At 28.5% G+C, this 24279-nt stretch overlaps 3 protein-coding genes across 3 annotated transcripts; 2 read left to right on the forward strand and 1 right to left on the reverse strand.

Moving 5' to 3' along the window:
• Positions 1 to 12699: 12699 nt before the first annotated feature.
• Positions 12700 to 13728, forward strand: LOC136080225 (histone-lysine N-methyltransferase SETMAR-like). The gene has a single exon (XM_065796839.1). The coding sequence runs from the start codon at positions 12700 to 12702 to the stop codon at positions 13726 to 13728; it is 1029 nt and encodes a 342-aa protein (XP_065652911.1).
• A 2865-nt stretch (positions 13729 to 16593) lies between these two features.
• LOC136079989 (uncharacterized) lies at positions 16594 to 18202 on the forward strand. Its single transcript, XM_065796640.1, has 2 exons — positions 16594 to 16819; positions 17347 to 18202. Exons 1-2 carry the CDS (start codon positions 16679 to 16681, stop codon positions 18094 to 18096), a joined length of 891 nt encoding a protein of 296 aa, XP_065652712.1. The 5' UTR covers positions 16594 to 16678; the 3' UTR covers positions 18097 to 18202.
• A 5137-nt stretch (positions 18203 to 23339) lies between these two features.
• On the reverse strand, positions 23340 to 24077 carry LOC136080226 (uncharacterized). Its single transcript, XM_065796840.1, has one exon. The coding sequence runs from the start codon at positions 24075 to 24077 to the stop codon at positions 23340 to 23342; it is 738 nt and encodes a 245-aa protein (XP_065652912.1).
• Positions 24078 to 24279: the final 202 nt, after the last annotated feature.

Here is a 24279-nt window from a genome sequence, read left to right on the forward strand (position 1 = left end):
ATAACAATTTTTTTTTCAAAATAATTGTTATTTTTATAATTTTTATAAAATTTTGCTTCTTTTGAGACCCAACATGATATACTTTTGAAAAACTTTTTATTACATAATATAAGGGACCCATTAAAATTTTAAAGGTCTTGAGGAACCTCAAGATAATTTCCTAGAGCATTGATATTTTTCCTGAGTATTTCTGAAATGAATAGACAACTTTTGCACACCCAGGCTAAACGAATTGTAAAAAAAACTAAAATTCACTCCACCCTAATATATATATATATATATATATATATATATATATATATATATATATATATATATATATATATATATATATATATATATATATATATATATATATATATATATATATATATATATATATATATATATACAGGCTTGGACAGGAAGGCGTGCGATTTCACGCGATAGTATGACCACACAAATAGTTTTTATTTTTAAATCATTTTGAAAGCTTGACCGCGGCTGTTAAAATGCTTTGTTTACATTTTAAAAATGCGCCAAAAAAAAAAGTATCTTAGCTATGAGGAAACTTAAAAAAAAACTTACATGATTATTTTATATTTAACTTATTATTTTATATTTAATATATATACATATATATTAATATACCTATATAATATATTTATTTTTTTAATTTATAAAGTTATGCATATTTTATGATTATAAACGCTTATAAACTAATTCTATAATTTATTCTATAAACGTCGTTCATAGAAAATGTAAACGTTTTTCGTTGACGTATTTCTCACAAAAGATCCAATTTAGTTATTTTTTCTTTTGTTTTTACTACGAAGAATTGTTAAGAATCTTTTTTTGTTAAATGCGTGTATTTATTAAACAATCATTAGAAGTAAGTTGTTACTTTTTTTAAAAGAGTTATATTATAAAAACATTAGCAACGATAAAAGTTAAATTTGTTCCAAACGTAATTATAAACTTAATTTAGCGTTATAGTTTATTATTTATTTTAGTCAAGTATTTTTTCGGTTTTTTTTATTTTAGTTTCAGTTAAGTTTTTTTTATTTTTCATTATTTTCTTCTACGAAGATTTCTTTTCTTTTTTCAAAATAAATTTTGTTTAAGTTTATTTATTTAAGATAAAAGTTTCTTAAGTTAAGATAAAAGTTTTTTGGCGCATTTTTAAAATGAAAACAAACTAATGTAAATGTAAACAAAGTCTTAACAGCCGCGGTCAATTTTTCAAAATGATTTAAAAACAACAAATATTTGCGTGGTCATATTCGCACTCCAAATCGCACGCCTTCCTGTCCAAGCCTGTATATATAATATATATATATATATATATACATACATACATATATATATATACATACATACATACATACATACATACATACATACATACATACATACATACATACATACATACATACATACATACATACATACATACATACATACATACATACATACATACATACATATATATATATATATATATATATATATATATATATATATATATATATATATATATACATACATCCATACATACATACATACATATATATATATATATATATATATATATATATATATATATATATATATATATATATATATATATATATATATATATATATATATATTTATATACATATATATATATATATATATATATATATATATATATATATATATATATATATATATATATATATATATATATATATATATATATATATATATATATATATATATATATATATATATATATATAATATATATATATATATATATATATATATATATATATATATATACTTATATATTATTAAAGTTGAATGAGTACAAAACTAGTTGAAAATAATAGCTTTGTAAAGTCGTCATTAAGATCACAATGAAAAAGAGGAATAAGTACATAACCTCCTTTATCACAAGGCATCATGATGGCTTTGTGTAGCAATGCATTTCGTTTAAGTTCCATTTCTTGGCAATTCGATTGAGTGGTTAAGTGGTATATATGAATGACCGAACTTTGTAATGGACTATCAAAAAAATTCATTAATTTTGAAAATTTAAACAATTTACAATACTTGTTCTGCACAACTCTTTCTTCTACTATTTTGCTTAAATAAAACCTATTTGCTCAAATAAAAACCCTATTTCTAAAACTTGTATTAAAGATTACTGATCTTTTTGTTGGTAAAGAATGTGCATTGCAACTGATAAACCTGTTAATACTCATCATGCAATAATTTGCCTTTCATAACTATAATTCCTGCATATAATAAAAAAAATTAAAACTCAGTTGCTATAAAATCAGAAAACTCATCTAAACTTCTTGGCCAACCTTGAAAGTCTGATGGTGTGCAAGTATTTCGTATTTCAAGCAGTTCTAATGAAATTTTGCTGCGTACAGAAGAACCTATATTGTTAATATAATTGTTCATAAGCTTTTTTGTAATGCAGACAAACTAAATGCATGTAGTCAAGTGTAAATCCAGTCACCATTGGAATTTCAATTTCGATATGGTGATTTGCCGATCTAGTGTTTTAAATAAAAATATTCTTTAAATTTTTTATCATCTCATAATAAAGATTTAGTGCCTTTTTGATATTATGCCTTTTTGATATTAACCATTTTGATATTAACCAAAATCTTATGCCTTTTTGATATTAACCATTTTTTTTGTATCTTTCACAGCTGCCATATCCACTATGTCCTTTTATACATTTTAAAAATGCTCTGGCTGGCGCATTTCATACAAATGCTTTAACCATCACCATTTAGCCCTCATACCCATTTATAAAAAAAGAATTTTATTTCCGCAAAACTTTTCAAGATATTCTCTAAGAATTGAAGGTTTTCCTTTGCCGTACCATAAAACAATTGTATATAGACCTTGTTAGTTTACAGTACACAATATAGACATTTGTTTTTTTCACTATGGTATATTTGAGTGCCATCAACATTTACAATAAGATTAAACTCTGTTGACTTTCTGAAGCATTTTACATAAATGCTGAGTGCACTTTTTAAAGTAATATAAATATCAATAAGCAAACTTTTTCAACATCCACACTTTATAAAGTGTCTTTTCAGTTGTTCTACTTTAAGAAATGTCTTTCATGAAAGAGTTTAAATGTGTCGAAAGCTCATTTAGACCTTATCTCATTTTCAACTGCCTATTTATGGAGAAAAAAAATCTTTTGTAAATAATTTTTTAAAACTTCTATAATCTCTTATTAGAGATTATAGAATCTATAATAAATAATATATAACAAACCCAAGCACTATATAAAAAATTACATTAATGTAATTTTTTATATAGTGCTTGCGCTTGTTATCTGCCATATTTGTTTAAGACGAATCAGTACAAATTTCATCTTATGATAACACAAAACAGTTACTACTGAATAAGCATTAAATCACCACTTACATAAATTCTAAAATTTATGTAAGTGGTGATTTGATGCGTATTCAGTAGTGACTGACAAGCACATAGATAAATTGAATAAATGAGTAATGTATTAGAGTTGATTGAGTGGCGATCACTAATGATCACCACTTAATCACTGCTGATCAATACTAAATCACCAGTGATGCGCGCATAGGGGAGTAATTTAAGTCTACCATATTAAAAAAGTTGTGTCGAATTTTTTTTTAGTTTTTATACTTTATATAAAAATGTGTTTATTTTACAGTAAATAATAAACAAAAGAAAATATTGTGTTATGTAGAAGGATATTTTAATATTGCTAAAAGCTCATTTTGTAGCTGAAATATACTTTCGTATGTAATTTAGAATTAAGGTAAGGCATTCGATCACTTAATTAAACTTCTTTTATATATTAAGAGGTCAACAGAGGTTAACAACTTTTTTCCACTGTCTTTAATGATCTACTATAAAACCTAGCAATAGTAACTACTGTAAGAAATATAAACCACCTATGTGAGCCTTTTTGTTGACTAAATTTAAACCAATATATCATTGATTTTCGTGCATCCCACTATAAGATCAAAAAATTTTCACTTTTTTTTTTTTTTAATTTTGATATACCTACTCTTTGCATCTTTTGAAAATTAAGCTGAAAAACTTTTTACTTTCTTATTTTAATAAAATTTAGAATTAATATTTGTATTATAGAAATATTTATTAAAATTTATTTCCTGTAATAAAAAGTTCGATGTATAAATTACTTCAATATGTTATATTTATAAATACTTAATAACTTATAATTTAGTCTACACTAGTATAAGGTTTTAACGACAAAATCTTAACGATCTATTTTTAGATACCTAGTTTTCAAGGTTGGTAGCATTTGTTTACTAACAAATTGTATTAATTTTTACTAACTTTAATTGAAGGGCTGCCTGCAAAAAGTTCATAAGTCACCTTCTTTTCATTCTGAGATAAAAGCATTTTAAAGTTTTCATTTAATCCTGAAATCAAACTATACATTTTCGGCTTAAAAGCTTCTATCAGTTTATGTATTATGCAATTGTACACATATTAATGCAATAAAAAGTTTTAAAACATTAACGTTTAGCTTTTAATTGAAAAACTAAACTTCATGTAATTAGGTACTTTTTGAACTTTCCCTGCAAAAAGTGCTTTAGTCCAAATAGATTATTTTTAAAAAAATTTTAAAAAAATAACAAATATAAAAAATAAATATTTTTTATTGTTTAGGAACATAAAACAGATTTTTTATTACATAATCTCCATAAATTCAATATCATATCAAATAAAATTAAACATAAAATGCAAAATTTATGTCAACCCATGTTAAGAAAAAATTAAATACACATCTGTGATATAGTTAGTTAAATAACAATGATAATCATAAGTGTTCTTAAATGTTGGATAATTATTATTTAAAAAACAGTATTTTAATATATTAAAATCAAACATACAATGCAAAATACATGCCAACCCATGTTAAAATAAAATAATATTAAAAGCACATCTGTGTCATAGATGGTTATATAATAGTGATAATCATAAGACAGTGTTCTTAAACGTGAGATTTTTATTATATAAAAAACAGTAGTTTATGATATCATTCAACTTCATCAGAAATGTCCCCTACCTCAGTAATATCTTCTACAATGCTGTTTCCTAAAATGCTACAATAGAAAGGACTACCTGCTATCTGAGAATCTACAAACTGTAAAAGATATTTTATGTCTTTTATTTTAGCAGATTTTATTGGTAGAAATTTACCATCATATGCAATATTTGGTTGAATCAAAGCTCTCCTACAAAACCCGTCTTTTCCCTAATGCAATGTTTTCAAAAGTCCCAGTCATAGTGTCTCATGTTTCTATTAGACTGTTGTTGGTGCTAAATCTTACAGTACGTACCTTGGCTATTGGGCAGATAATTTTATTCTTGGTTCTATTGCAGTTTTCCAGTCCATAACTTTTATTATTCTATCTTCACCCTCTGCCTCTAGACTACACCTTAGTGGATAGTTAACAAAAATGACTTTGAATGGATTTTTCTTACTACAGGATTTTTTTTTCAATCTTTGCAAATGATCTATCAATGGGCATCATAGAATGTCCTGGAATGGGATAATAAATAACCACTTCTTTAAAAATTCCTCTAGCACAAAGATTTTCTAAATAATAAAATAGGTCTCTATTTTTGTTCTGACTATAACAGTTATCAGCAAACAGAATCAATTTTTTATTTTTTGATTGTTTGTTTTCTTTGATATAATCATCTAAAAAGGTAATAATTTCATTTGGACCTTTTTCTGCAGCATTCTCTGCATAACAAAAAAGAGTTTTCTTCTCAGAAATGATGTCAATTATCCCAAAGTTATGTATCCATAGCTGTCTTCTGTAATATTCACTACTAACATTAGTTATAGGAAGGGATAAATTTTTTCAAAATCCATGCATAACACTAGACTATCCTCTGGTTTTTCAAAGTGATATCTTTGTAGTTCATCATAGAACACCTGTGCTTTTCTTAAATGTATTTCATGCTGGACTTCAAAACTTTTAGCTGAAACTTTGTCTCCATTTCTAACAGCTGCATCTTTCTGTACTTTCAGTTTTTCACATGTTTTGCAAATGTCATATCCTGGTGTCCCAAAACGAAAATTGAATTCGTAATTAAAAATATGACAAAATGTGTGTTTTGAAATGCTTTCATTTAATGTTGTTTTACAAAATTGCTCGTATAGCTTTTTGATAGTGAGATTGGAATCAAGAGTTTTTTTTATTTTTTTTTTCATTTAAAAAAAAAATCAAAATTCTGTGGTATTAAAATCAATGATATCATTAGTAGTAGTTTTTAATAACTAAAAAAATGTAACCAAATTTTTATTTTTTGATGTCATTTAAAAAAGTTATGAGTTTTTTAGGCACAAAAATATTTTATAGGGAAAGTTGAATAATGTTGTGACCGCAAGTTGTAATTATCAACTTAAATTAATCATAACTTCCGTAAAAATGATCCAATTTACATAAATTTGGTATCAATTGAAAGCTGCAAAAAATAAGAAACATTTTGTAAGTAGTTGGAGTAAATATAAATGATCGGGGCGGGGGGAGGGGATAGTGCTTCTGACACCCACCCAAAAGTGAATAAACTTTTTGTAATTAACAACATAAGTCAATGAGATTCAAAATTTATTTGTTGATAAATTAGTGAACAATAGAAAGCTAAAGAAAAAATCAATTGTCTCTGGGTAGCAAAGATTAATGGGTATATTTAAGGGTGTATATAGGTGGTAGGGCGGTTGGTGTGTGGTAGGTAGTTAAGGTTGGTGGTGTAAGTAAATAATTTTCAAAAGTTTATGTTTTTAGGTAAAACATAATATGTATTAAAAGAAATGCAGTAAAAAAAAAAGGGGGTCAACACAAACTGATAGCTATATTCATTTATTTCATAAAAGTTAAAACTACAAAAACTTCAAAGTCGCATAATGTTTTTAAAACATATGTGGCTATGAAAATAGCCTTTTTTAAATATTAACCAACGCTTAGTTTTCAGGATAACATAAGGTCTCCATATCAGCAGCAAGTTCGTATTTTGAAATGCCATAATCCACTGCATCATTATCATAGGATTCATTATCCTTCCAGTTTGCTACAACATAAACTTGCTAACCATGTTTTACCTTCATTTTTTCAAGTTTACCAAAATAAAGAACTTCTTTTTGCGTTTCTGAATTAAACCATAAATGGCAAATGTTTCTACCAACTACTGTATCTGATATTTTGTTGAAATATCTGACAAACTAAGGTTTTGAATTTGAAGAGCCAGAGTTTTTCTACTTTTATCCTCTTTTTTTGGCTTCTTCAACATGTTACAACCAATCATTTCAAGATTTATTTCATAAATATTTTTTTTATTAAATTTTTATTAAACTCTCTCTTTTTTCTGACTTTGTTTATTGCCCAGTAGGCAACTTTCGTTTTCTCATCTTTATCTACTTGGTCAATGTAATCACTTACATTATTTTTTTTATTGCTCTTAATTTTGATGACAAAAAACATAAAGTAGAGTTAGGAGCACGATGTTAAGCAGCACTGAACATACCCACGACTTCTTCTGCATCAATATTATGAAGCCTGGATGTCTGCGTCTCTTTTATAAGTTGTTCTGATACCTCTAAATTAAAATATCTTTTATACTGTCTTTCTAAAACAGCAATAATAGCTGATAAACAGGATACAATCATTTGTTTAACTTCTTTGTCTTTTGGGCACACCAAAGCTATTTCTTCAAAGATCTTATCATTTTCAATTATATTTCCGAACAAATCTTTTGTGCTTAATAACAATATAGGATTGTCTTTTACATGATAAATATTTTTTAAAACATCTTTAACCAATTTTATCCCTTCAATATGACTTAAACTTCCTGTAGCTGACTGATAAAAAATGTCATCCATGGTCCTGTTAAAGTCTTTCCACATAGCCCTAAAACGCACATTTCTTTTTAAGCTGTTTTATTAATAAAGTCTATTCTTAAACTACTTTGTAGCCCTCCACATGAAACTGTACTGGTACTTAAAAATTTAATAAATAAGTTGTAGTGCTGGATTAATATGCCACATATATGAAACAAAATATGCAATCTGTTCCCTCTGTAACGGGGAATGAGTCCTTTAGGAAGTTTCATCTCATCTAAAAAGATTTTAAAACCTTTAGGATCTCCTTTACCATCTTTGTATCGCATCTTATTCAATTGTAAAACTATATTACCAGCAATACAATCTTTCCCAAACGGCACTCCATTATGTGTTTCAATCATTTTTAATGCAGACCTGCAAGAGCTGGATATTGCTTCAAGAGGGTGTAAGTGACAATTAAGTTCATTTAAAACTTTTGAAGAATTTATTAGCTGAACAGTTGCATGATTAGTGGCAACACCAGATAGTAATGAAAACAAAGATATAGAATTTGTAATGTTTTGAATAATTTTTGAGCGGCTCTTTTGATAGTCACAATTATGGAAATCAGAATACAAAAAAGCAAGCTGATCTATTGAAAATACAACATGAAGATACAACTTTGAACCTGCTCTTGCAGCCAACCTCCAACCATTGTCACATCGTCGTAATGTTGCTTCTCTTTCTCTTTTCTACAAATACTATAATGGGCACTGCTCTAAAGAGCTAGCGTCTCTTGTGCCATCTACTAAAATTCATTCTCGTGTTACTCGTCATTCAATCAAGTGTCATCCTTTTTCTGTGACTGTTCCTAAGTGCTCCAAAAACGCTTATTCGTCTAGTTTTTTTCCTCGAACATCTGCTTTTTGGAATTCTCTTCCTTCGTCTTGCTTTCCTGATTCATATAATTTGCAATCCTTTAAGTCGTCTGTCAATCATTATCTTGCTCTACAATCTTCATCTTTTTTCTTTCATTAACTTCCAACTTTATTTAGTGGCTGCCTGCAGCCTTGTTGGAAGCGAAGATGTTTAAAAAAAATAATAATAATAACATGAGTTTGATAATCGTGTGCAGTACCACCTGACAACTGATCTATTGCTATAACATGACCCTGTATTTTGGCAGTAAAATGAATAGAGTTTATATGTACTCCTTGGATTGTTGCATCAAACCCAAGGGTAAGATTGGCTGTAGAAATCGCAAGTTCAGCAGCATGAAAGTCGCTGATTATACCTAATTTATAAACCATCTCTTCAACTATGCTACGATGAGGGAAATTTTCTATATGTGCAACGCCTAAATGTTTCAAAATTTTTGGAAACAAAGTTGGAATACTTTTTGTTGGTACCTGGTTAACAATGGCATCATATATCATTAATTGTAGTAAATTAGATGAAAGTAATTTAGATGAAAGTAAATTAGATGATTCACATAAACTACTTTTTGCCACTGTTGATGGCTCATTACTTTTAAAAACAATTTTGCATAACTCTTTAAGTTTTCTTTTGTTAGATGACTTAAGGTTGTACACTTTTTTGTATTTCTTGACCAAATTATACATCTGGCTATGAGTTGGATAAAAATCAAAATTTTTATAAATGCTTTTTCATATACAATAACAAAACATGTCCATTGTAGCATTTGTTTTCATTATTATCTGGGGCAAATGTAAAATTGTCCATTAAATATTGCTTTGCAAGTCCAGTTTTAAAAAATATATCAGGAAAACTTTTTTTTGAATTCATATGAACAGCAATGCTATAAAATATATCAATTATAAATAATATTTATTTTGCTAAACCAATACAGATTTTAAAAAGTCCAACTAAAAACTAGTTCAATTGTCACGTGACATCAGAATCAAAACATTTCACGGCATATTTACTGCATAATTACTACTACTTTTTTTCAGAAAAAATGAATCTACTACGAAAATTGCCAGCGATTTTAGCATATATTCCTATCTATAAAATTTCGGCGGACGTGTAATCGGCGCACCACCCCCCCCCCCCCCCGAAATTCGGTAACTATAGACAATTTACGAGTGTGATTTGTTTTAAAATCTATTGGTTAATAAAAAATAAAATGATTGGTGGAAAATAGTTTCGGAATTTGGAAATTCCGAAATCACGTTTTTATATCACTTTATGTTAACTTCTCAACGCACAGTGGGCCGGATATTAGTCATATGGTGGACAAAATTATTTTGATCTTTTTTTTTACTAAAACCCTTTATATGTCCAAAGAATCACTTTGTATTAAGATATGTTTACTTTTATTATAAATTTTAGTTAAATAGTTGCTAATTCTAAAAGTTATTTAACAAACTTGATAAAACTTTAAAAACGCGGATATGCAATTTTTTAGTTTCAAATCCTATAACTTCTTAATATTGTGGAACTGAATAACAAACTCTTCTGGTGGAATAAGCTAAAAAAAAATTGATGCAACAAACTTTAAAAATAAAAATGCGCACTTCAGAAAAAATGAAAATTTATCACTAGATTAGGATCGGATAAAGTTAGCGTTAATATATTAAAATTAGTCTATGATATAATTGAACCATCTTTGTTTCATATGTTCAATCAGTCACTTAAATCAGGTAAAGTTTCGGATAAATTAAAAATTGCTAGAGTAACTCCAGTATTTAAGTCTGGAGATGAGTCAGAACCCTCTAATTACAGGCCTATATCTGTTTTATCTTGTTTATCGAAATTGCTTGAACGTATAGTGTACAATAGGCTGTATAATCATTTAACTGAAAACAACATGTTATATAGTAAGCAATTTGGTTTCAAAAAGCAACACTCAACAGATCATGCAATAGTAGAGTTAGTTAATCACTTATCTAATGCTTTTAAAGAAGACTATTATACGTTAGGAGTTTTCATTGATCTGTCGAAAGCTTTTGATACGGTGAATCACTCCATTCTAATAAAAAAACTGGAATATTACGGAATAAAGGAGACAAACTTACTCTGGTTTGAAAGTTACCTTTCAAACAGAAAACAATATGTACAATTTGAAAATTTAGAAACAACCAAAAAAACTGTAAATTGCGGAGTCCCACAGGGTTCTATACTTGGACCCTTACTTTTTTTACTATACATAAATGATTTGTCTTTAACATCAAACCTATTAAATTTTATTTTATTCGCAGATGACTCAAATCTTTTTTATTCTCACAAAAATATTGAAACACTTTTTACAGTAGTAAATGAAGAATTAAAAAAAGTAAATGAATGGTTTATATGCAACAAATTGTCTTTGAATGTTCAAAAAACTAAATTTTCTCTTTTCCACAAACCAAGCAAAACAAAGGAAATACCATTTATTCTTCCCAATCTTTTGATGAATAAAACTAACATCAAAAGGCAAATATCTGTAAATTTTTTAGGTGTCAACTTTGATGAAAAGCTATCTTGGAAAGTGCATATAAATTCTATAGAAAAAAAAATTTCAAAAAGCATTGGCATGATCTATAGAGTTAAGCCACTTTTAAATTTTAAGTCCCTAAAAAGTTTATATTTTTCCTTTATACATAGTTACTTAACTTACGGCAACATCATGTGGGCAAGTACTAATTACACTAAGCTAAAAAAACTTTATAGCAAGCAAAAACATGCAGTTAGAATCATATTTGGATCTGGTAGAGCGGTTCCTTGTGAACCTCTTTTACGTGTAATTGGTGCCCTGAATATTTTCAAACTTAATATCCATCTTGTTCTACTGTTCATGTATAAAACAAAATATGGACTGTCCCTCAAAATATTTGAAACTTATTTTAAAGTAATACACCATAAATATGCTACAAGATTTTCCGCTAACAACTTTGTTATACCAAAATCTTATTCTAAACAAGTTTCTTATTCAATTCAGAATCGCGGACCACTTTTGTGGAAAAGATTTCCAAACATTGTTTCCGGAAAAAAAAAATCTCTTTATCAGTTTAAAACTGATTCAAAACAGTTTTTTTTAAACGCAGATTTTGACTTATATTATTATAAGTCTTTCTTTTAAAAAAAGATCAGATATATAATTTAAAAACTGAAAAACAAGTTAATTATTCGTATTTTCGTAATTATTCGAAAGAAAAAAAAAAAAAAAAAAAGGTTAAAATTTTTTGACAATAATCATTATCAAAAATCACATTTTCTCGCTTTTTATTTTATTTTTTGTGCGTATTTATATATATAAAGTTATTATATATTCACTTTTACTTTTACCTAATCTAGTTATGATATTTTACTTTATCTTTTATATATTTTACTTAAAATATATATAAAGTTTTATATATTAACTCTTACTTTTACTCAATCTATTTATGATATTATGTATTAAACGATATTTTACTTTATTTATTATATATCTTTTGTAAACATTCATTTAATTTTTCTTTTATGTTATATATTCTTGAAGCAACTTTGTAAAAATTATAAATTGTAACACGGTGCTTGGCGATAAGGCAAATTATGCCTTCTTCTTGCTCCGGCCATTAACTTAATTGTAAACTTATGGAAACTGTCAAATTTGTTAAACGGCAAAATATAATAGAATAATTATAATTTGAAACTCTATTATCGATATTGTATAAAAGATTTGAAATATATATTAGGTAACCAAAAAAGTTCGTGCGGTTTTTGGTAATTGAATTGTTTTTAGCATTTTTTACAACACCCACATCGCACAAGGCAAGTAGCTTTGTTGCGTAATAGAACGCGTGTGTCACGCGCAGTTGCTGCATATATAGTGTAGGCTTGTAACGAGCTTACAGGAAGGTTTTGTGTAAAGAAAGGATGGCAACCCAACCAACGATTATTCGATCTTGCTTACTTTACGAGTTCAAACTTGGAAGGAATGCAACACAAGCGGCCAAAAACATCTGCACAGCATTTGGAGAAGGTACAGTAAGTGAACGCACAGCACAGAAGTGGTTTCAGCGATTCTCTTCGGGAGATGAGTCCATCGAAGACCTGCCGCGTTCTGGACGCCCATTGTTGGTTGATGAGGATGAACTGAAGGACGCTGTCGAGTCTGACTCCAGCCAAACTTGCCAAGAACTTGCAGTGAGGTTTGCTGTGAGTGTTGAAACCATCCGCCTGCATCTGCATGCGATTGGGAAAGCGTGGAAGCTGAGGTGGTGGGTTCCGCACAAATTGTCGATCGACAACAAGAAGCAACGGCTTACGATCTGCACATCACTCTTATCACGCCACAATGTTGAGCCTTTTCTTGATCGTTTATTGACATGCGACGAAAAATGGATTGTGTACAACAATACCAAGCGTTGCTACCATTGGTTGTCCCTCGATGACCCCATCCCAAAGACACCCAAGCCCAATCTCCACGAGCGGAAGGTTTTGCTCTGCATTTTGTGGACTACAGCTGGTGTGGTGCATTACGAGCTGCTCCCAGCAGGCCAAACCATTACTGGACTGGTCTACTCAGCACAGCTGCAACGAGTTCACGACCTGTTGCTTGTAAAGCAGCCTGCACTGGTGCACAGGAGAGGAGTTCTGCTTCTCCACGACAACGCGAGACCGCACACCGCTCGCGTGACTCAGGACAAGCTCCAAAGCCTTGGTTGGGAGAGTTTGCCTCATCCACCATACTCGCCAGACCTCTCCCCTACTGATTTCCATTTTTTCCTTTCCTTGGGAAATCATTTAAAAGGACAGCAGTTCCGAGACCAGGACGCGGTTGAAATGGAGTTGAAAGCTTTTATAGACTCAAAGGACCGAGAATTTTTCAGAAGTGGAATAAATAAGCTTGTTTTACGTTGGGAAAAGGTTTTAGATGCTAATGGTGACTATTTTGATGAATAAATGTACTTACTTTTGTCGTTTTGTGTGTTTTTATTATATACGGAAAAACCGCACGAACTTTTTTGGTTACCTGATAGATAAATTTATAGAAATATATAGAGAATATACATATATTTCTATAAATTTATCTATCAGGTAACCATTATTATATATATAATAATATCAATAATAGAGTTTCAAATCTATATATTCATGTATATTCTCTATATATTTCTATAAATTTATCTATCAGGTAACCAAAAAAGTTCGTGCGGTTTTTCCGACTTTTTTACAGACTTATTCAAAATGTCGTGGGCATATATATGCCCACGACATTTTGAATAAGTCTGTAGATTATTTTTCATCTTTGTATATAAAAATGTATTTTTTTATTTTTAATTTATTAGCCGCACATTCTGGATGAATAATATTACAACGTTTTTATTATTATAAAGTCTACTGAGTTCTAAAGGTACTAAGCAAATAATCAATAGGCACTCTTCATTCGTCACTATTTTCATTTTAACTTACCTGTTTGTAAACACTATATCCTGTAGCACCATTAAAACCAGCCTTGCGTCTAAACGTCAGTTTAGTTACTTCCTTAGCATTATGTTTTGTATACCACATAGTTTTTAACAGTGTGTTTTAGAAAATCTTTTAGCGGTATTTGTACTGAATAGCCATCCATTTGAATGTTCTTGGAATAGTATTTAGCCTTTGAAGATCCTATACTCTTATACAAAGGATATATGTGGCAGCCGTTTTTTCAGCACCATTTCTTAGAAGCTGGTATGTTGATTTTGATATATCACCATTAATTATGAATGCTAAAGCTTCATCAAAAGAATATATCTAAGCAGGTTTAATGGGTATTTATTTTAAATAATAGAAATTTTTGTGCCAGTTTTGTACTTAAACTCTTTTCTTAGTTTCAGTTGCATGTTGCATATTGCATGTTGCATGTTGAAGTAATTTATGACTAAATAAAACATTAAAAACATTGTTAAGCTTATTCTTTTTGTTTTGTTACAAGATTTTTCGAAAGAGCGACATGGTTTCCCAACTTCATTAACTGATGATGTAGCATTTAATGAACTGTAGGTGTATTGAAAATTTTGAGCTAGCCAGTTTTCATTACTTCTCTCAAAATGAGTATTATTATTTTTTGCAGCTTTCAACTTCAAACTTTTTACATTGTATTTTATAAAGTTTTTCACTCAGAATCTTCTAGTTTAATATCTGCAGAAACTAGAACAGTTAATTTCAATGAAAAGAATGGTAGGGGAGACCGGGGCTAGTTGGCGCAGGGGTAAGTTGACGAACTGCGTTTATCTTTAGAGTCTTTCATCAGAAAGTGACAAAAATTACTCAGAAATTTCCTTATTGACCATTTCATCATTCACTGTAGTATTGTCAGGATTTGCGCATGCGCATGGGAGATATTGAGATTTATGCGTTTTTTGGACAAAAACGTAACTTTTAGAACATCGCTTCCTTTTTACTTTACAAAGAAATTATTTAGTCGTATGAAAAAAAAAATTATTGTAAAAGTTCCAGTTACAATTGGTTTACTATATCCAGTCAGACTTTTTTTTCAAAGCTTCCGTTTTTCAGGATCTATAGACTGTTTATTAAAAAAAAAGCTTTCGGGGTAAGTTCACAAATTTTTCACGGGGTAAGTTGGCTCATAGCATTTACTATGGAAAAAAATATTTATTTTTATAAAATTATTTTTTTTTATTTTTTTTATTTTTAACAATATTGAAAATATTTATTCTTACAAAAAAATTTTAAAAAAATTTTGTTTAGCTTTTTTTTCCACTGATAAAAGGTAGGTTACTGTTTGGTTTTTATACGGACTAATATTTGGTACCAGCTAAAAGTAATATTAAATTTTGGAATAAAATTGTTGCAAAAATTAATTTAAAAGAAACTTCTATTAATTTTGCACTTAATAGTGCATTAATAATCATTTTTATAGTTTGCGCCAACTTACCCCGTGGTGGGGTAAGTTGGCGCCAATTTTTTTTTTTTTTTTTGGGGGCGGAAAGGCCCCAAGAATTTTTTTTTGTAAATGAATGCAAAATTCATAAGATACCCTAATCCATACTCTTTAAGACTACACTTTAATATTTTTAAAAAAATGTGTTGTTAGGGCTACAGAGCTCATAGAGTAAAAACCGAGCCAACTAGCCCCGGTCTCCCCTATATCGTAAAAACTAGTTTATTTTGTTGTATAAGTCTGTAAATGTCACCAATTCTTATATTATTACTATATAAAAAAACAAAACAAATGTTAGGTTAACAGTGCAATTTGTATTGAATAAAATCACAAACAAAATAACATGTGTTTTTGTTTACGAGAAATAAAAGTTGATTTCAAGCAAATAACATAAGCTACAAGTCATTATTTTAAAATGTTAAAGAAACCCAAAAGGGGAAGTTGGGGGAAATGTATATAGTTTAAATAGGTTGTACACATATTACATTTACAAGTTCAAGCATTCAATATAGGTTCTCGTAGGTTCCCTAAACTATGTGACAGTTTTTGTACAAAATAAAAGTATTAAATGTTAAAAATTTACTACGTTATTTTAAAGCCAGATTATAAGTGTATTATAAAGGCTAATCTTTGCTTTATTTTTTTTTTTCGAAAAGCTTTAGTGTTAAATATTTTAAATATATAAACTAATCCCGTAAGCTCATAAAACTTTAAAACTTACTCTTTACTATAGCTATGCATAAAAAATTAAAATTTCACGCTTTTTTTTAAAAAATATTTTTTTTCATTATACATGAAACCGCAATTGATTTTTGTGGCTTTTAAAGATACTATTATACTCAAAACAATTTTTAAAATTTTAAACGAGAGTATTACAAATATTTTTTGTTATATGGTTTTGAATATAATAAACATTTATTTTTTAGGTTTTGTCCACCACCTGGCCCACTGTGCAACGCTTTGAAGATGTCTCCTCTTACACATTTTATTGAACTAATAAATAAGGAAAATTTAATAAGATTTCTCCAGCACTACAGATTAATGGATATTCAGAAATTTTGTGAATGCGGACATGCTATAAATGTTCAAAAGTATAATCGCTGTCAGGTAAATGTTTTTAAATATTAACTCATAGTCAAATTGCGAAAAATAAATAATAAAGCCTTTAAAAAATTATCTTTAGTTAAGCTGTGTTAATGTTTATATTAGCTTATATTATGTTTATATTAGTTTATATTAATCTTTGTTTGAGCTTTGTTAATCTTTATTTTTAATAAAGATTAAAGCTAAAATAATATTTAAGCTTTGTTTAATTATCTAAATATTTTAAATAAAGAATAAACAAAGCCTAAATACTATTTAAGCTTTGTTTATCTTTATTTAGGCTTGAGCAATATTTTATTAGCTTTGCTAATCTTTTTTTGAACTTGAGTAATGTTTATATTAGCTTTGTTAACCTTATTTAAACTTTGGGAATGTTTACTATCACAAAAACATTAATAAACTTTCATGAAGCTTAGTTATGATTTTTTTTTGTGCTTATTTTAAGACAAAATAAGTTTTTTTAAGCTTTGAGTTTTTATTATTTGTAGTCAATATCATAATAAGATTTATCAAATTTACTTTATATTTAGGACAAACATATTTGGAGGTGTTGTAAATGCAAGAAGACAAAGACAATTAAAAGTGGCTTTTTTAAAATTTGTTTATCACTAGACATAAGTAGTATTCTTCAACTTATGTTTTTATGGATTGCGGAGGTACCTGTCACAACAGCCAGCGATATAGTTGGTATTTGCAAAAATATATCAATTCAGTGGTATCAGTACTTTAGAGACATATGTTCTTTTAAAATAATTGATGTTCCTGATAGAAATCAGTTAATTGGTCCTGGCCATGTTTTTGAAATTGATGAATCGTTAATGTTTAAAAGGAAGAATAGTGTAGGGCATGTCGTCGAACAACATTGGATATTTGGAGCATATGATCTAATGACTAAAAAGGGATATTTAACACGTGTGGAGGATAGATCTGCTGCAACATTGGTTCCATTAATTCAAAGATGGGTGGCTGTTGGGTCTACAATTCATTCAGATCAATGGGCTGCCTACAATAATTTGTATAACATAGGTTTTAACCATCTCACAGTAAATCACACAACCAACTTTGTTGATCCTGTAACGCAAGCAACATCAGACCATGTTGAGGCTTTTTGGAGTCGAATAAAGCAAAGATTGAAATTTGTTTGCGGGTCACAAGGTGATTTGAAGTGGAGTCGACTTGATGAAGCAATATACAGAGGTTATTTCGCTTTTAAAACTGAAAACCTTTGGCAAAACTTTACAATTTTTTTACAACATATACATGACAAGTATCCTCTCTAATAAAATAAGCTGTTTTATTTTATTTACTGAAATTATGTGTGTGTGTATATATATATAATTTTGAAAAAATTTTATTTAATAGTAAATATTTCTTTTTAGTTTTAAGCAAGCTTTAAAATACTACTAGTAATAATATTAAAAAATATTTTGTAAACAAGTTCTTTTTTGTAAATAAATTGTTTTATCTCGCATCTTTGTGATAAAGAAATGCAACTTTTTTTTTGTTGTAAGTTTATTAAATAACTTTTTTTTAATGTTTAATTTCGCTATATTTTATTTAATATAGAACAATATATAAAGTTAATAAAACAGTGTTTTGTTTTTGTCGATTTTTTTCCTTCCGTACTTTAAGTAAACATTACAAACTAAATTGCACTCATAAATAACTCCGTACCGCAAGTAAACAAGATCCTAAATCACACTCGTAAGTTGTCGGTAGTTACCGAATTTAGGGGGGGTGCGCCGATTACACGTCCGCCTAAAATTTCCTTAAGTTTTCAGAATTAAAAGAAAAATACTTTTTCCTGTTGAAGTTTTAAAAATCGTCGAGAGCAAACTCTTACTTCGATAAAAACTTTGTTTTCCTTTTTGATCAACTTTTTCAGCTCGTCTTTAATGTCATTTATTTGTAAATACTTAAATGTATTTTATACTGAAATTATTAATTGAAATATAAAAATTATAAAAAACAACTATACCTATTCTTAAACCATCAACAAGTTTAGTAATATTATTAAGGCAGAGGATGACCTTGACGCTTCATAAAAAATTCGGAAACACTTTTTTAAGCAAATTTCGGCTAACGTAAAATTGAAATTCACACATCCCAAAATAATGTGATTGGCGATGTGGATATTTTTTTTATTTATAATCCTGCTTGTTTCATTCATTTTATATCAAATAAATATAATTAAACAGAGTTACTGTTTTACTACAGGTTACCAATATAAGTACAAAAACTATTGCAATAAAATAAATATCTACGAATTTTCCGAAAAAAAAGAGTAAGAGACTTTCACTACGGTACTTTCAGTTTCAGAAAATAACAAACAGTTTTTACATTTTATTTTCCTAATAGATTAGGAAAATCGATTTTTAATCATATTGTTAGTATTATTAATAGAAAAGCTATTAATTATTAAACTATTCAGCAGTTTTACTTACCATCTATCTTGTTTTTTTTTCTTTTCATTTCGTTTCCAACTTTCTTCATCAATTTTTTGCTTCCTAGTTGACGCCATGATGGCTTGTATTCATTGTTAAATTTACGTTATCACGTGACAGAGAATTCCCTGCTCATTGGCTGCAAGGAATTCTGCACTTTTTCAGCTTAGAAACCCAGATCTTTGATACTGAAAGTATCATTTTAATGGGACTTACGATCTTCTTCTCATGAAAATATTAGTTGGATATGATAGATTATAAGTCTCTTTACAAACTGAAAGAGTTATCTCTTTTTTTCCAATAATGGACTTGTTAACTTTTTGCAGGCAGCCCTTCAATTATATTGTAAAATTGAGTTAACAAATCTATACTAAAAAGTTAAAAAAAAAAATCCTGTTTGCACCTACGGAGAAATCTGATTAGACCCAGCAAACATTTAGTCTAAAAAAGACGTCTTTTAGATGTATAAAAAACGTCTAATATGTCTAAAAGACATATTTAAGACGTCTTTTTTAGACTAAATGTTTGCTGGGGAATTACTAATTCTGAAACCTAATTAAGTAATTTTTTTAGCGATGCAAAACTATTTTTTTATATAGCCTGTAACAAATTTGTTTTTTTTGTTTATGTTGTCTAGTAAATTATTTTACCAACCATTCGTTAAAGAGATTTTTTTTTTTTATCATTTGATTAATGTTTTCATTTTTATGTTATTAAACTAAAATATCTACCCAAATAACCATTTTTTAACATTCAACTTAAAAATTTTTTTGTTAAATTTTGCTTAGAAATACCTTTATGATAAAGTTGCTTCTCAAATATGTTTATTGCAATATCTTCACTCTCGTAGATCTTTAAGTCCATAGTCGCCAATTAAAGTTGTGATGTGCTGTCAAACAAGACCGGTGCGAGTATGCGTCGAGTGGCAGAGGAGGTGGGGTTGCCTTGCAAGTTTTGCCGACTTAAAAAAAAAGGGACCCTCTAACTCTCAAATTTGCCGAATAGTCGATATTCCATTTTGCTGACTGTATCTAAGAAAAAGGTTTCAATTTGCCGATTGAAGTTACAAAAAGATCCCAAGCTGACTAATGGTGCAAATATTCATTAAATGAGGGGGCAGGGGTTCAACTACCCTTCCCCCTCACACACAAACGCCTCCTTTGCGCCAGACTTGTTGTCAAGACCTGCATATGTAATAAAAATATACGTGTTTAAAATCTCTTAAAACAAATTACTAAAAAAATGTTCACATGTTTACATAACGGGACGTTTGAATTATAAGTTTCTATCTCCTCTTTGTAATGAGAAAATTTAGCAAAACTTGTTATATTCCTTTAAGCTTTTAAAATTAGAAAAACAAATTTTGTTAAATTTATTAAATTAAAAGATTAAAAAAATAAATTTGTTACAATAACTGTTTAGAAAACACATTATTTAATCTTTTTTAAGTAATACAGATTAGTATAAGACAAAATAACATATCGTGACGTGAGAATTATAAGGTTCCATCTGTTTCTTCGAGTTTAAAATACTTTCGGATTTTTTTAAATTATATTATTCTTATATTCACAGTCATATAATTTTAATTTAATAACCTTATAACTAATTTTTTATAACTTTTAAAACTGTTTGTTTTTGTTGATTTAAACTTTATTTTATAAAATTGGAATTAACAATTAGTTTATAAACAATTTTACAATTCTCTCAACATTACAAAAGTGAGATAGAACCCTATATTCTAACGTAACGATAAGTAAATTTGTTTGACAAATACTATTGTTCCTATAGTAACATTATTAGGAAATATATTTCCTATTAAGAACGGTTAGCTGTACATTAATTGAAAATATATTTAGCCGGGGCCGTATTCTCTCCGTTAAGCTTAGCGGAGCGTTAGTCAAAAATTTCTTTTAAATTACATTAAAAAAAATTTATTTAAAATTATAATTTCTTAAGCATAAATGTTTTATTTTGGTATAAGTTTTATTTTAACGAATTTATATAAATTTTTTCTTTACTTAGAATATTGTAATGAAATTTCAGACAAAAGCTCCATTAAGTTTAACGGAGAGATGAAAATACGGACCCTGAACATTAATAGGAAATATAGGTAGCTGAACATTAATAGGAAATATATTTCCTATTAATGACTTCACAATCTGATTGCTGATTGCGTTAGTTAATTTTCCTTTCTTTAGAAAAGTCACCAATCATTTCAAATTGGTTTACCGTTGAAATTCACAGTCTGATAGGCATATGATTTAAGTTTTTGAGTTTATGATCAAATACTATAGTGCTTTATAAGCCATGACAAATGTTTTTTATTTATTTTATAGCGTTTTCGGAATAAATATTTTTTTGTATGTTTAGTAGGGGATAGGGGAGGGGGGGCACGTTGATTTTACATTTTCTGACATTAAAAGCTAAATATTATATTTAGAGTGGAAATATTAACTTGTATATGTTACACTAAGTATCCTGCATATTTTAGTACCACTTGTAACAGCACCCACTTGTTTGACGCCTTTTGGAGCTACTATTTTTGATGGTTTCTGAACTGTGGTTAGTCCAGTCTCATCCACATTCCAAATTTTGTGTGGTTTGAAATGGAAACGAGTGTACAGGCTCTCTAAACTGTTGTAAAACAAATCAACATTTGTCCTGTTAAAACTTGTCATTCTACTTAAAGAAGCGTCTGGCAGATAATTAACAAGTTCTTGCTCCTGTGCAGCAGTAAATAATAATTTGTGTTCGGAATAACCAGATGTGGAAACTCCTTCCTTGGTTTTCTTGCAAAAACGAAATAATGTCATTTTATCTAAGCCATGGGTCAAGGCAACAGTTCTGAGATTTTGCTTTTTAGAAATGACTTTCTCAGCAGCAAGATTAAAAACTTCCAATGAGGCCCCAAAAGTAGTTTTTCATTTATATGTTCGCACCTTCTGAAATTATAAAAAATTAAAAAATGTTTACTTTCTCCGGTAATTTATATTTATAATTAATACCAATATAATTGCACTACGAACTTTTTAAGTGTTTACAAATATACGAAAACATTAATACTAGCGGTACGGCAACTTAAACTCTGATATAATTTTCATTGGTTGATTTTAAAATTTGGGCGCGTTTTTTTAGAAACGTGAAATATGATATGAGAATGGAACAACTTAGTTGGACTGCAATCCAAAAGATTGGATTGCAAAAGTTTTAAATAGTGGTATAAATAATAATTAGGCCGTAGGCCTAACAATGTTTTATTAGGCCTATTTACCTATTTTGGCCTATTTACTATCTCTGCTTAAAAAAAAACATTATTCTACACCAAACAATTTAATTGCATTAATGCAAATACATAAACAAAAATATTTTCGGCCATATTCAAATGCTTTACCAAAGGGGTAAGATAATACAGTGTATCAATTTGACCCAAGTGGTTTGTATCAACGTGTCCCTTTAGACCGCGTTGCATTAAATTCGAGTTAAACTTTAGCAGAAGCAACGAACAAACAAATGACATATACAAAATCATTTAAAAATGTTTTCTTAAACTTATGGAAGGGTTGATGAGCTAAATGTACTTACCTTTTTTTGTAAAATCTCTTACGAACCATGTTGTCAGTTTTTTTTTCGAAAGTTGCTCAATTTACAAAATGCTTCCTAACTTGATCAATTTTGAAATGAACGGAAATCTTTTTACATCGGACGTTAGGAAACTAAAAAGCTATTTCCCGTACCAAATCTTGTTCGCGCAACTAGTGTTATAGCTGTTTTATTAGCTTTGTATCAATTTGCCCTCGTATCAACTTGCCCCCCTCTCCCTTAATCAAAATCTTATAAAAAAAAATTAAAACCTTAAAAAAAAACTTTTTTGATGAACTAAAAAAAAGTCTATAAGAAAAAACTTCTAAAAAATAAAATAAAAAAACCTATTGCACCACTTGATCTATAATATAAAAAAATTTATCAGACTTAACAATTTAAAGTCGATCAAACATAGTTTAAATAAAAACAACAAATTATTTGACATAAAAGGCATATAAAGCTCATAACAAAATAAAGTTTACGATTGATATGTTGCCTCAAGCATTAGAAGCAAAGGGACAACCATTTCCAAATAGCGAATTTGTTCCTGATAGAGTAGCGTTTTTTTCTAACAATGCTTGGAAAAAATCATCTGGTTTGTAATACACTTCAATGCTTTCAATTTTCATGTCTTGATTGACCTTTACTATACAAAAACCATACATTTCATACAATTTGTTGTCGCCATTTTGTTCCATAAACGTACCAGAAAAAGTACCCCAATGTCTCCATGTAAACACAACTTTGGGTGGACCTGAGAATACTTTCAAAAGCTCCCAAGGAAAAGAGTTATTAAAACAACTTCTAAATAGAACGTGGGAGCTTTCAAAATTTTCTTTTTTGGAATCATAAAATTCAGGATTGCAAACGTTTAACAGCACATTGTAGTTTCCTTCTGTAAGGTTTTCTTCACCTGAAAACTTTTTCCCACCATTAGCACTTATGCAATATGTTTCGTGGTTTACCGTGTTCCATTGTTGAAAATCGATTTTATGAGAACATTCCATTTCCCAGGTTTTGACTAAGTCTTCAACAAACTTTTCAATAGATCCTTCTGAATGGTTCATTGTTTTTCCTTTAAAAAACTCTGAATTGGCACGTGTATAATCGGGTTTTCCTGATCGCCATTTTATACTTGGATCATCTAAATTTCCACGGTCAGGAAGCAGAAAAACGATATTTTCCTTCAAACGTTGGTTTTCCTTTAAACTTTGGCTTTTGATTATTTTTTCCATTCTCAAATAAAATAAAGTACAATTATAAACTAATAGGTAGTTTTTAAAAGTACTTTTAAATATATGTAATTATATTATTATTTTAATTATATTAGTTGTATTATTGTTGACGTCAATCCATAATTATATGTATTAGTTGTATTATTGTTGACGTCAATCCATAATTGGTTTGACAATAAAAGTTCTTATTTCAAATGATTTA

Source organism: Hydra vulgaris, chromosome 05 (assembly GCF_038396675.1).
Source record: "Hydra vulgaris chromosome 05, alternate assembly HydraT2T_AEP".
Taxonomy (NCBI): domain Eukaryota; kingdom Metazoa; phylum Cnidaria; class Hydrozoa; order Anthoathecata; family Hydridae; genus Hydra; species Hydra vulgaris.